At 35.2% G+C, this 14,327-nt stretch overlaps 1 protein-coding gene across 1 annotated transcript in view; it reads right to left on the reverse strand.

Annotated features, from left to right (window-relative positions):
* vwf (von Willebrand factor) overlaps window positions 1-14,327 on the reverse strand; it is a 222,640-nt gene that overhangs the window by 13,266 nt on the left and 195,047 nt on the right. Inside the window, exons 45-48 of the mRNA XM_039769977.1 lie at window positions 12,390-12,576; window positions 3,703-3,743; window positions 2,893-3,009; window positions 241-339 (exon numbers count right to left, since the gene is read on the reverse strand). Of these exons, the coding sequence (XP_039625911.1) occupies window positions 241-339; window positions 2,893-3,009; window positions 3,703-3,743; window positions 12,390-12,576 (444 nt within the window). The remainder of the gene's footprint in view (window positions 1-240; window positions 340-2,892; window positions 3,010-3,702; window positions 3,744-12,389; window positions 12,577-14,327) is intronic.

Here is a 14,327-nt window from a genome sequence, read left to right on the forward strand (position 1 = left end):
GTTTAATGAATGCTAGTGCATTCCTCACACTAAACTTATGCCTTATATTTTGTTAAATAAATCTCAAATTATTTTTATATAAACTTTAAATTACTAATATTTTCCAGGCAAGAGTGGAACTATTTTATAATTGCATTGTGTTTTAAGAGGTCATAGATGTGTCAAAACATCTACAATTTAAACAAAAAGAAAAATAATAGCTAAAAGATTTCATCTGATTAAATGAAGGTAAATACTTACCTTTAGAGATAAACCCGATCCATCTTTAAGAATAACAGAGCATGCAGTTGCTATACACTTGCCACAGCATGATCCATTTACCTTCTCTAGTCTGTAGCCCTAGGCAGTAGAAATAAAATATTAAATCAAATCAGTAAACAACATCATTTTGTATATATTACATTGAGTTAACAGCATGTAACAAATGAAAAGTGCTAATTTAAATAAATATGCCATAATATTATCTTTAAAGAATTTATAGAATGTTTACAAATACCACAAAAGGAATTTTGAATTTCACCCCTTCAGATATCTGAAACTCAATGCAATATATCTCAATGCATGCATCTTCACAAAAACATTTTCAGATATCATAAAATAATGTATTTCAGGATATTTTTAGTACATGTTAAGATATCTCAGATTGCTTTGCACATGTTTCATAAACTCATTTTGAGATACAATGGAATCATTTCCTTTTCTTTAAGGGACTTCCTGTCTATTTTAAGATATCTTGAAATATATCTGATATTTTCAAATGTAAAGGAAGTCATTTTAAGATAAGTTTAAATCAATATCAGATATCTTTAGTTGCATTTTAAATATCTGAAAATGATATTCAGATACTTTGACATAGTTCTATATCTTTTAAAGATACCTTAAAATGTATTTCTGAAATCTTGAAATAAAATTCAAAGTAAATTTTGAAAAAGATTTTAAAATATCTGGAATGGAGCAGGAACCTATTTTAAGATATCCAGAAATTAATCTGAAATATCTAAGAATATAATTTAGACATGTCAAATCTGAGTCAATGTAAAGGCATCTTCAATAGACTTTAGGGTAGGTTCAAAGGATATCCACACCATATCAAGATATTTGAAATTAATTTCTAGATATTTTATTATAATTACTGAATGTAAGATCAAAGATATATAGGAAATGCATTTCAAGATATCTTAATAAACTGTATTTGAATTGCATTTCAGGTATCTTAGAATGTACGTAGAATTATTTTAAGATATTTCAAAAACATATTTGAGACATCTTAGAATACACTTAGATAACCTGAAATGCATTTTTTAGATACTTCAATGTAGCCATAAGGCCATTTTAAGATATCCTGAAATATATGAGGCATCTGAAAATGCAAGTAAAATAGTTTGGAACTGACATATAATCAGATATTTAAAATCCATTTCTAAAACACCTTAAATGCATTTCAAAATATATTATAGTGAATTGAGATTACGTTCTATAGTGCTCATTACCTGGATCAAATTAGGGAAACATTTCTGTGCATTTCCTTTATGCGTAATAGAATGCCCTCTTACTTTTAAATACTTTATTATACTAATCATTAAAAGTGAATAGATGCCAGGTGAAATAAGAAAAGTTATGAACTCAAATACATTCTCATCTCTATGCTCCGATGAAGCTATTTTAATAACTGACATAGTGCAAGAAATTAGAAGGTTAAGTCTTAACTGTCTTCTGAAAAGAAATCAGTTTTAGAGAATAACAAAATAATTGGTTAATTGCAGAGAAAAATAACACAAACTCATGTAACATATTTATGTATCAGCATATTAAATGTACAGTATAAACATCGAGTAAACAACACAATCAGTTAAAATACAACAGGAGCACAGTCATAGGCAGAAGTTGGAATAAATGATAAAAAGCACAGTGATATTCAAGAAAATCATGTCATGAATTCATGACATTTTCAGCTTGTAAAAATATAAAAAGTATGCATAACCTGACAAGTGTGCTTTTAGTCATACTGTATGTCTACTTGTCATTTGTGTCCAAATTAAGTTTAAGTAAATTGGAGATCATTTCATATTTTTGTATTCTTGTTTCTTGTGAAAGGGTCATTAGAGACACTAACGTTTGCTGCCTCTAATTTGTCTGCACCCTACAGAAAGAGACAGAATGCCTTGGGAAAGCTGCTTTACACACACCATTTGAAGTACAATGCAGATGCCGCTCATGACACAACCAGTAAGCATTTGGAGTTATTTTGGTAGACAAAAATCCTAAGAGAAGGAACTCCTGACTACAGTAAACCTGGAAAAGAGTGGAGAGGAAGCCTCAAACAAACCACATTTTAAATTTTCTAGTTTTGCATATAAATAAATATAGACAATATTACTATTACTATTCAGTTTCAACTAAAAAAGTACTGACCACAATTGTAAAGGAAATAGCATGTACCAAATGAATGAATCTGATGTTAATGAACACGTCTAAAAATTATTTGTTAACAAAACTATATGCATTCGGAAGATTTTAAAAGAAAAGGACAACCAAGTTCAAAAAAGGCAATTATGTCAAGCAAGAAAGTTGTTCAAGGGAGGTAAATCTCAAAAATTACCTATACTAATGATAGTAGACCTTCATAATTTTATTTCCTGACATAACTGGGTAATATAAATAAAAATGAATGGCCTGCAGAAGAACTGATGGGCTAACCTTAGTTTTCAGTTATTATAATTCCTTAATTAGTAGATGAAATAAAAAATAAGAACTAGATATGAAGCTTGTCTCAATTTAAAGTGTATCAAATGTATTTCATTTTGGAAAAATGTGATAAGAGAAATAATAATCTTTTGGAGTTTACTTAAAACATATCAGACAGATACAGTACCATCATTGTTGGATACCTACGTTCTGACATGGTGAACAGTTGATCTTTCCACAGAGCAGTCTGTACTTCTTGACCAAGCCACCTTCTGCATTACATTGACATTTTGAACACTCATTAATCAAAATAACTTCTCCAGCCTACATAGAAAGAGAAACAAACAACAATGTAAAACAAAAACATTTCTTTCAGATTAGATACACTGATGGCAAAAATGGTTAAATACAGGAGACGTGCATCATAGTTTCTGCTGTATATACTGTATCAGGCATTAGTAATAAATTTCTGTATAAGCAAAATTCTAACTATCCTATTAATTTATTTGAAATTAGACTTTTTTTTTGTTTCAGGAATTAAATATCGAATTAAAAACTGCAACTGAAATTAACTGTGCTCAAAAACAGTAGGTAGATTTGCTTTAAAAAGGAAAAATAATTAGCCTTGAAAAAATACTGCTCTACCTTAATTTCATATGATTTTTGCAAGGAACATTAATAATCTGTCTTATTACTTTAATGCAAATTGCTAGGAGCTCACTAAGTGAAAAATCCACATAGCATAAATGTATATAGTGGAGAGTACTATCTTTTGAGACAAGTGAATATGTAACATTTTACAGAGTAATTACTATTTTTTTACAACTAAGTTAATTACTTTTGAAAGCTCCCATCACCACAAAATTCTATAAAATTACAAAAGGAGGAAGTAGTAAGCAAAATTAAGAATTCTATTTAAGGTGTTCATGTTAAAAAACATAAAATGAAATAACTAATTTTAGAGATAACATAAAACAGTAAAAGTAAAAAAAGAAAAACAATAAAATAGTACCTTACCCCAACAATAGTGTTATTCATCACACATCCATCCACTGGTACTGTAAAGCAAAAACAAATAATAATCAGAGTAAAAGTCAAAGTATTTTGTTAAAGTTTTACTTTCACTGAAGTAAGAATTATTTCAGTTAAAAAGTGCTTGAGTAAAAGTAAAACAGTATCTGCTTTCAAAAGTACTAAAATACACAAAGTAAAAGAAACTTCAATGCTTTGTCTAGAGAACATAATACACTTATTGAATTTTTAACAACACTCACTCAATATTTTTGCTAAAGATGCAATCATGCCTTTGATCAGTATATAACTGCAGTCAGTGTCACAGTGATGACCAGAATTGTGGTACTAGTGAGTGTAGATATTACTTTCACAGTAGATGAGGCACCCCTGCTCCAGGGAGGGGAATAATAAAATAAAATGCAAAAATAAGAATAAAAGCTCACTGCCTTATCACTTGAATAGACACACAATATAAAAAATCTGACTGATAATCAACACAGATTGGGTTTATTATATTTCACTGAAGTATAGATGACATTTAGAAGGGCAATTATTAAATTAAACAGTAATACAACAATTTCAGAATTGTTACATTTTTTAACAAGACTTCTCTTAAGAAATCTGTAGCATCTTTTTGCTCAAATGATCCACTTGAGTGCTCATGTAAACTACAGAATGAACCATAATTAAACTCAAGGCATATTAACTTTCCAGCTTTACCAGATGTATTAAAGTTGGTTGTCTCACAATATATTCATATTTGAATGCATTCCTATAGACAATATAAATTCAACAGAACACCATTTTTCCAGACATATAAGCATTAAACCAACTTGCATTAGTATTACACTATAATAATTAAACTTCAACACAGCAAAATAAAATGACTTGTGCAAATCTGAGAGTCAATGTTCAGCTGAAGGTTGCTCCGGACATGGGTCAGTTCTGTTACATTTAAATGCTTTCTCCTGACTCGCACAAAGGACTAATAAAAGGGCAGCTCAGAGAAAATGTCAGATGTCAAAGTGTGTACTTTGAAATTCAGTGGAAAACAAAATAACTGATTCTGTTAGCTTTCCCTGAGCTCAAACTCCATCAGTTAGGGACAAAAATACTATCTACTGTATACTTGAAGAAAAGCTGACACCCCTTTTATTAGCTCTCACATAACAAGGGACAGCAAGAACTAGTCATCACTTACTTCATCCTTAGCAAGCCATGGGATCTTGCTGGAACCCTAAGTGTGTCTTCCACTGCAACTTCTACAGCTGGGCTCACTCTAGTGTTTTAGTAATTAGGCTCATAAGAATCTGCTGCAATATCTTGTGCATAAAACATATGGATGCTGTTCACAACACATACTGTATACCTTTTTTGCCTCAGGATACTACTTGTGCCCATAAAATCTTATTTGCTCAAGAATAGAATGACACTGCTTTGGGACTTCACGGTGTCTATGTAAGATAGCTTAAGATGAGGAAAAAAATGCTTACTTTAACATTCCCACAGTTCTGGTTAAACCCTGCCTCCCCTCTCTGGTCTGTCTTATTTCTGCTATAATTCACTCTTCTCTCACTACTGTTACTGTTCTTTCATCTTTCAAAACTGCCTGCTGCCACTCCCCAACTCCTCCCAGAATTATGCCTCTTTGAATATGCAAATCAATATAAATAGCCCTTAAGCTAAGCTTCTGAAGAATTTCAGTGAATACCAAGTGGAGGAAAGGAACAACGTACTATTTATCGGTTTAAACAGTGGTATAAACAACAAAAGGAAGTTGATCGAGTGACATAGTGTCAGAGAAACTTGAAAGCTCAAGTTCACAAAGTCGCACAGTGCCCAAAATAAAAAAGAAGTTGTCAGATATCAAAGTCCCCGTGAAAAGGCAAGTCGTAGCCCACTGTCTGAGTGTCATATGAAAGCTTATTAGGGTACAGAGAAAAGAAAAAAAATAGGGACACAGTGAGAAAAAAGCTTGAAATGTCAACTTTAATCTCGAAATTTCCACTTTAATCATGTAGTTTATTTTGCCATTAAAGTATAACATCATAAACTTCATCTTTAAATCATTTAATTTACTAGTTTCTCAAATATTATCGTAACTAAAGTACCACATTAAATGCTTTGTTTGTATGAGTTCTTCTATCTCTGTGTGTGAATCACTACGTGCTTCTTAAATGAGCTTTCTCTTCCTCTGACTGGACCCAGAATCCATTACATTCGTGATATTACAGCTCTTTGAATAATTAAAATACTGAGATTTATACTTGATATCATTTTCATGATGATAGGAGTTAAAGCAAGTTATTAAACATGAGAACACGGTGGTGCAGTGATAGTGACGAGCTGGCGCCCTGTCCAGCAATTGTTCCTGCAATTGTTCCTGCCTCCCGCAAGATGCTTGCTGCGCCATGCGTGGCCTTCGCTGAAATAATTTATTGCAGCAGTACTATCTCTTTCAAATGTACTAACTTTCTTTCTCCAAGTAACCAATCACCACACAATCAGCTCTGTAATAGATGCTAAGCCATCTGTAAGCTTATAACGCCATTCTTCAAAACTTTTAAGGAACACTGAAATATCTTCGTAGTACATGTCCATGTGGGTGCCAGCCCCAGCAAGAATACAGCGCAAGGCAGGAACAATCCCTGAACTAGCTAGCACTGCGACACTGTGTCCTCACATGTTTAATTATTAACAATACAGATTATTTAAATAATTTTAACATTTTATCTGTATAATGTAATAAACATATTTTGCTGTATTTCATCTTAAAAATAATATCATCATCATATGTAATACATGCTTTATAAAGTGGCTCAGGTTGTGCAATATTATAACTGTATCGCAAGTTTACAGTGTGGTAATTGTACTTATAAGTACAAACAGTTCTACACTTGATGGACTGATTGAATGCGTTTATAGTTCTTGGGATGAAACTGTTTCTGAACCACGAGGTCCATACAGGAAATGCTCGAAGTATTTGTTGTATGACAGCAGTTCAAATAGTGCATGACTGAGACAGCGTGTGCTTAATGCTGTATACCAATAATTCTCTTTCTGATCAGCTGATGTAGAGCTGTGATTCCACATTCAAATACAGAGGAATAAATGCTCTGAGTGGTGCATTGAGAGGAACAACGCTAAAGCAGCTATGGTATTTGGAATAGTTTGGCCATTCCTTGGACCATTATATTGTTACAGATTAATTACAATCAGATGCCTTAAACTAATAAACAATATGCGGTTAATTTCAGCAGTGTATTTGATAAAGCCGCATCAGGGATATAGATCTAAAAAAGAAAGAGAAACCACACTGGAACAAAAGCACTGCTTTGCCGCTGGGTGCCGCCAGTTTGCAAAACTGAGATGAGAAGTTGCGTACACCAAGCATTTAGCTGGCGTGAAAATGTGCATGGCTTTACGCCAAGTTTAGGATTTATACATCACGAAGTGAGAGTGGAAACGGGCTTACACAACATTTTTGTGCATACACACCGTTTACACATGAGTGCTGATCCTACTAACTTCAATAATTTACGTCCTATTTCTAATTTGCCCTTCATCTCCAAAATTCTTGAAAACATAGTAGCTTTCTAACTTCACTCCCACTTATCTCATAATAATCTGTATGAGCAGTTCCCTGTCTGGTTTTCGCCCCCTCCATAGTACAGAAATGACACTTTTTAAAATTACTAATGACCTCCTTATGGCTGCTGAATCTGGTTTAATTACTAGTCTCATCCTCCTTGATCTAAGTGCAGCCTTTGATACTATTTGTCATACCTCTCTCCTTAATAGATTATCTTTGATTGGAATTACTCACACTCCAATAGATTGGTTTAGATCCTACCTCTCAGGCCACACTCAGTTCATTCAGCTTAAAACTTTCACATCCCAACCCACCTCTGTTACTTCAGCTGTGTACTGTGTCCTGGGGCCTCTTCTTTTTATTATTTACCTTCTTCCCCTTGGCAATATCTTTCATAAATATAACATTAATTTTCACTGTTATGCTAATGACACCCAGCTCTACCTTGCTAGTAAACCCACCCCTTCTTTTCTACCATCTTCACTTATTGACTGCTTTGCTGAAATTAAATCCTGGTTTTCTTCACATTTTCTTAAATTAAACAGTGACAATTCTCCTCATTGATACAAAATCATCATTATCCAAAGTTGATAATCTTTGCTGTTCTTGCTGTTGATAACTCCTTTTTTTCCCCTTCACCTCAGGTCAAGAGTCTGGGTGTCATCTTTGATAGTACTCTATCTTTCCAATCTCATATTAATAACATCACCCGGTCTACTTACATCCACCTATGTAATATTAATCACATCTGACCCTCCCTCACTCCCCATACCACTGACATTCTTGTTCACAGTCTTGTTACTTCCTCATCTGGACTATTGCAATTCACTCCTCTTTGGTCTCTCTAATAAATCTCTCCATAAGCTTCAGCTAGTCCAGAATTTTGCTGCTCGTTTCATTACTCGAACCCCGTCTATTCACCATATTACTCAGGTCTTGCAGCAGCTTTATTGGCTCCCGATTAAGTTTTGAATTGATGTTAAAACTTTGCTGTTAACATTTAAGGCCATTCGTAACCAATCCCCCTCCATATCTGTCCGACGTTCTTCATGTTGCCAATCCCTTCCGTAACCTTAGATCCTCTTCCTCCATCTATCTGACCGTCCCTCTCACCCGTCTAACCACCAAAGTTTTGTTTATAATGTGTTTTTTATTTATTGTTTTTTGGGTGTCCAATGTGCTTAGAAAGAAGCCTTGTATAAATAAAATGTATTATTATTATTATTATTATATAGGTGTGTTAATATGCTAAAATTCTATCAGGAATCAACAAAAGTGTGTTATCAGATAGATGGATTATGATTTTATTCATCTTGATATACAGAAGGTTTTTGATAAGGTCTTGGAAAACAGGCACATCACCAAACTAAAAAATTGGGAGCTCAAGGAGTAATCGTGATAAGACTATAAATAACAAGTTGGTTATATTTGGAGATGATACCAAGCTAGGTGGAATATCTAGGTGTATATTTAATAATCAGCCAAATCATTTTAGAAGGACCCAGACACAATTTAGACTTGAGTAACTTTGAGTAAACTCTGAGTAAATATACCATGGGGATTTTTAACTTGAAGGTATTCCTAATGAGAATGTCCTACAATTATTCAATTTCGATATCAAGATAGTTTACATAAGTAATTAAGAACGCTAATAGGAGGTTAGGATATATAGGCAAATATGCAGATGTGAAGTCTAAGGGAATATATATATATGATGAACATCTGGAAATCTTCCTACTATGTCTCCACCTAACAAAAAGACATGGTAGTGCTAGAGAAACTCCAGAGAAGAAGAGGAATGGAAATCTCTTGTACAATATATAGTTTTCTTCTGCCAAGGTTTTGCTTGGATGACAAATCAGTTATAACAAGCTGCTCTGACAACCAGAACTGGCCTTAGACCTATTACAAATTTCACATGCCTTAATGTACTCTTCCATTTCTGAATTTATAACCAGGATGACCAGGTCACACAGAGTTATGTTCCAAGCTGATCATGCCAGCTGTTCCCAGCAGACCCTCACAACACGTTTGGGCCTACCAGGTCTGACCGGCATCTTCCCCCACCATTGAAGCCAACTCACCACCAGGTGACAGCTCCGCCCCTCTCTTCACTCGAGTGTCCAAGACATATGGCCGCAAGTCCGACGACACGATCACAAAGTCAGTCATCGACCTGAGGCCTAGGGTGTCCTGGTGCCAAGTGCACATATGAACACCCTTTTGCTTGAACATGGTGTTCGTTATGGACAATCCGTGACGAGCATAGAAGTCCAATAACAAAACACCACTCGGGTTCAGATTGGGGGGGCCATTCCTCCCAATCACGCCCTTCCAGGTCTCACTGTCATTGCCCACGTGAGCATTGAAGTCTCCCAGCAAAACGAGGGAATCCCCAGAAGGTATGCCCTCTAACACCCCCTCCAGAGACTCCAAAAAGGGTGGATACTCCAAACTGCTGTTCGGTGCATACGCACAAACAACAGTCAGGACCCTTCCCCCCACCCAAATGCAGAGGGAGGCCACCCTCTCGTCCACCAGGGTAAACCCCAATGCACAGGCTCAAAGTCGGGGGGCAATAAGTATGCCCACACCTGCTCGGCGCCTCTCACCGGGGGCAACTCCAGAGTGGTAGAGAGTCCAGCCCCTCTCAAGGAGATTGGTTCCAGAGTCCAAGCTGTGCGTCGAGGTGAGTCCGACTATATCTAGCCAGAACCTCTCGACCTCGCGCACTAGCTCAGGCTCCTTCCCCTTCAGAGAGGTGACATTCCACATCCCAAGAGCCAGTTTCTGTAACCGAGGATCAGACCGCCAAGGTCCCCGCCTTCAGCCACCACCCAACTCACACTGCACCCAACCTCCTTGGCCCCTCCCATAGGTGGTGAGCCCATGGGAAGGAGGACCCACGTTATCTCTTCGGGCAGTGCCTGACCGAGCCCCATGGGTGCAGGCCCAGCTACCAGGCGCTCACCATCGAGCCCCACCTCCAGGCCTGGCTCCAGAGGGGTCCCCGGTGACCCGCATCCGGGCAAGGGAAAATGTCGTCCAAGGTTTTTATTCTTCATCGGAGGTTTGTTGAACCACTCTTTGTCTCATCCCTCACCTAGGAACAGTTTGCCTTGGGTGGCCCTACCAGGGGCATAAAGCCCTGGACAACATAGCTCCTAGGATCATTGGGACATGCAAACCCCTCCACCACGATAAGGTGACGGTTCAAGGAGGGGGGTGTCTTTACTGAAAGTTTTAATAGGTTTCAACAGTAAATTATTCAAAATCACAAGAAGACACATTTGAGCCCCACTGGAAAAAACTAGGCAGCTAAGTCTACCGTGTTTTTGTTACAGACATGAACCTGACTACAATGAAGAGTTAGCTGTTAAATCAATCCAGGATTATATTACATTATTTTAGTGCAGTATATTTCTGTTATTGATCCAGTTGTTTCCAAATGTATAAACAACTAATATACCTAAAACTTGCATATATATTACACATGTAAAAAGTACTCATCCCCGTGGAATTTGTTGCATTTTTCTGTTATATAACATTGAATCACAATGGAGTCCATCAAGACATCCTCCAGGGGTTGCCTGTATTTTGTTGCACTTATTTTATCCTCTACCTTCACAAGTCTTCCAGAGCCTGCTTCAGAGAAGCATCCCTAAAGCTTGATGCTGCCAATACCATGCTTCACAGTGCACAATCAGTTTTTGATGACAAACATTGTGTTTAGTCTGATGGCCAAACAACCAATTGGCTGCACCATTGATAGTGCACCAGTATCACATTAAAGGAGGTGAATACTTAATGATCAATTATTTTGTGTTTCATATTTCTTAATTTATTTAGACCACTTTGCAGAGATCTGTTTTCACTTTGACATTAAAAAGTCTTTTGCTATTGATCAGTGTCAAAAAAGTCATATTAAATTCTCTATGATACAATTTGTATAATAATAAAACATGAAAACTTCCAAGAGGTGATTACTTGTTATAGACATGGTACTGATGCTATAATAGACATACATTTTATGCATTCTGATCACAATTTGATAATTTGCATCTATTCTAACATTGTTTCAGTCATTCATATTTTGATTTCATCCACTTATTAAATTAGGATTTAAAGACTTTTATTCTTATAGGCGCAAAGACGATTTGTTCCTACCTTGCGCCCTGTGCTGGCTGGGATTGGCTCCAGCAGGTTTGGACAATAACTGACTGACAGACTGTTCTTACAGGCATCAATGGGGAAGATGAGAGCAGCTTTTATTTTTAAGTCAACCATAACTTTTAAGTTTGGGTGGAAAATAGAATTCCCAAAGGAAACACAATTGAATGGGGTCTTAGGAGAAGGTGAAACTCCACAATGGCATACTATAGTAACTTGAAATCAAACCTGGTTTTAGTTGCTGTGGCACATCAAAATGAACGTCTATGTAATTTCTGGAATATCATCATATCATAGGGTCATTATTTTTCATGTATACAGAGTACAAAGAAAACCTTGTATTCGCTATTCAATGTGCTTGTAAAATATATTTTAAATACCCTTACTTATAAAATATTTATCCTTATGCATTATGCATTGTTTCAAAAGTGAATTTTCACTACAAGAAACAATAATTGTTAAATTTCATATTAAATACAATGCAGACTATGTTATATACAGAATGTTGACATTTTCATGTTTAGCATCTATGAGACTGGTATTGTCTGTGAAGATTCTCAGTCATCCAGGTGAAATTATCTGGTAGTTGAGACATGGCAAAGCAAACGGACTTCTTTCTTGCTAGGTAGATACGTTTCACTGCTCATCCAAGCAGCTTCGTCAGTCTCTCCAAGTATGGCAGCAAACATAGTACTCCACAAACACATATTTGTTTGCTTTTGCACTGGTAGAGTGCAAAATAGGGCAATCATCTCAAACACATAACTAGAGAACAAGCAGTATACCGTGGAATTGTCTTGTCTTTTAAATCATGTTGATTTTGATACATATTTCTGATGTTTTTGATTTATTGCTGTGAAATAAAATAGATGATATTGAGGTTTAGAGCTTAGCAGCAAAAGTTACAAAAAAATATTTTTAATCTTACCACACTGGCACTGTGGACAACAGGCACCTGAAAGAACCTGGCACTGCAGCTGCAATCCTATTGGGCACTTAGGTGTGTCCATTTCCAAACATGACATATTTGAATGGTTTATAAATACTTCATCATTTATCTTAACACACTCATTGACAACACAGGGATTTTCAAGAGACTTCCACTTTTCACCAACCTAAAATGAAAAAAAAAAACATTTATTTTTATTTCCTGACGCTAAAGTTGAAGCAAATCTCCTGCATGTCAGTATTTAATTGGTCTGGGAGGAATAAAATAGGTAAAAGCGCTCTAACATGTGGAAGATGCCAGGAATGAGAGAGATTTAAGGTCACAGGAAGACTGCTGTTATATACTACTTGAAGAAGGGCAATTGGATAAGCTATTTGGAAGACAAAGTGGGAAAGCAGGCTTTTGTTGCTTACTATTACTCTGGAATGTGCAGAGAGCAAGAGACTGCTCTCCTGTTGCACTCCTATAAAAGGAAAATGTATCAGCATAAGCTAGAATAGAACAATTTCTGCAATCTACATTTCATACACACAAACATACTGGTGATATTTTATTCATGGGTAATTCCTACCTTGTTTCTATTTCCCTGGCTACTTCAACATATAAGTAGCTTATATAGAGTTTTATTCATAATTAATTTATTACTTATTTATCTTAGAAAGTGCAATGACAGTGATATGAATAAAAGGGAAATAAAACATTACAAGCAAAAACATAAAAATTACTATTGTCCATTGAAGAGCCTGTTAACACTCTACTGCTTCTTTAAGCTATGCTACACATATTTAAAAAAAAACAACTGTCATGATATTTCTTGAGAAACAGATGTAATGTACATCCGATTTAAGGCATTTAAAAAAGAACTTACTTTAACAACATAGCCTAAACCATGCACCTATGTATTCTGGTTTTCCCCAAATGCAGCTTCAGCCTAACACCAACAAACACACAATCATCAAGGGAAGTATTTGTTTGTTAAGAGCACCTACACAAGTATTAATTAGAGGGTTTATATTTCACATAGCCATTCATTCAACTTTCCATTGTCTAAACAAGGAAAATTTATTTAATTCTTGCAATATCACATGCAAGAAATAGAAGCAGTTGTGAATTGGAGGTCAGCTCATTGCACAGCACACTCTTGCACTCACTCCTCATTCATTCACATTGGAACAAATTAAGAAAACACAGGATGAGAGATCTATTGTTACTGTTATTTCATTATGCTGAATGTTAAGAAACAAAAATACATAACTGACAAACATTCCATCATGGGAATAGGGCATAGATGGCTTTCATCCATGGATTCTAATATACCTAAAGATGCCATACTAGCAGGTAAAACATAACACAAAATGAAAATATTCATATTCCTGGCATATTGCAATATATTTAATTTTAGTAAGGAATTAATCAGTGTTTCCTGAGTTTACAAAAGCATTATAACCTTTATCAGTGCAAACGTAAAAAGTAAAAACAAACAAAATATGTCAAACCATTCTGAGTAAGGGATCAACATTTACCATTTCATGTAATACTGATCTCTGAATTCTTGAAATGCTTTACTGGTTTGAGTTAGTATGTAATTCATTAAATATGTTTGTTTTGATTAAAGTTTATTAATGAATATGGAAAGCAACAAATTCAATATTCCACATTTTAAGATCATTTGAGTAGCCTATATTTTGCTATGTAAATTATTTAATTTTGTGTACAAACTAATATTTAAAAAACAGTTACCATATTGTGCTTACAAAACTCACAAGGTCCTTTAGAATGTGCAAGGACTGTTGCAAAGAATACTCAGGCCAAAATATATGTTGTACTTTACTTTTTGGTCAGACATTGGGCAATAATTATATGTAGAAGATTAACTTCAATTCTAATAGATTTTCAATACAGCAAATAGAGAAGCAG

Source organism: Polypterus senegalus, chromosome 11 (genome assembly GCF_016835505.1).
Source record: "Polypterus senegalus isolate Bchr_013 chromosome 11, ASM1683550v1, whole genome shotgun sequence".
In the NCBI taxonomy this organism is placed as follows: Eukaryota; Metazoa; Chordata; class Cladistia; order Polypteriformes; family Polypteridae; genus Polypterus; species Polypterus senegalus.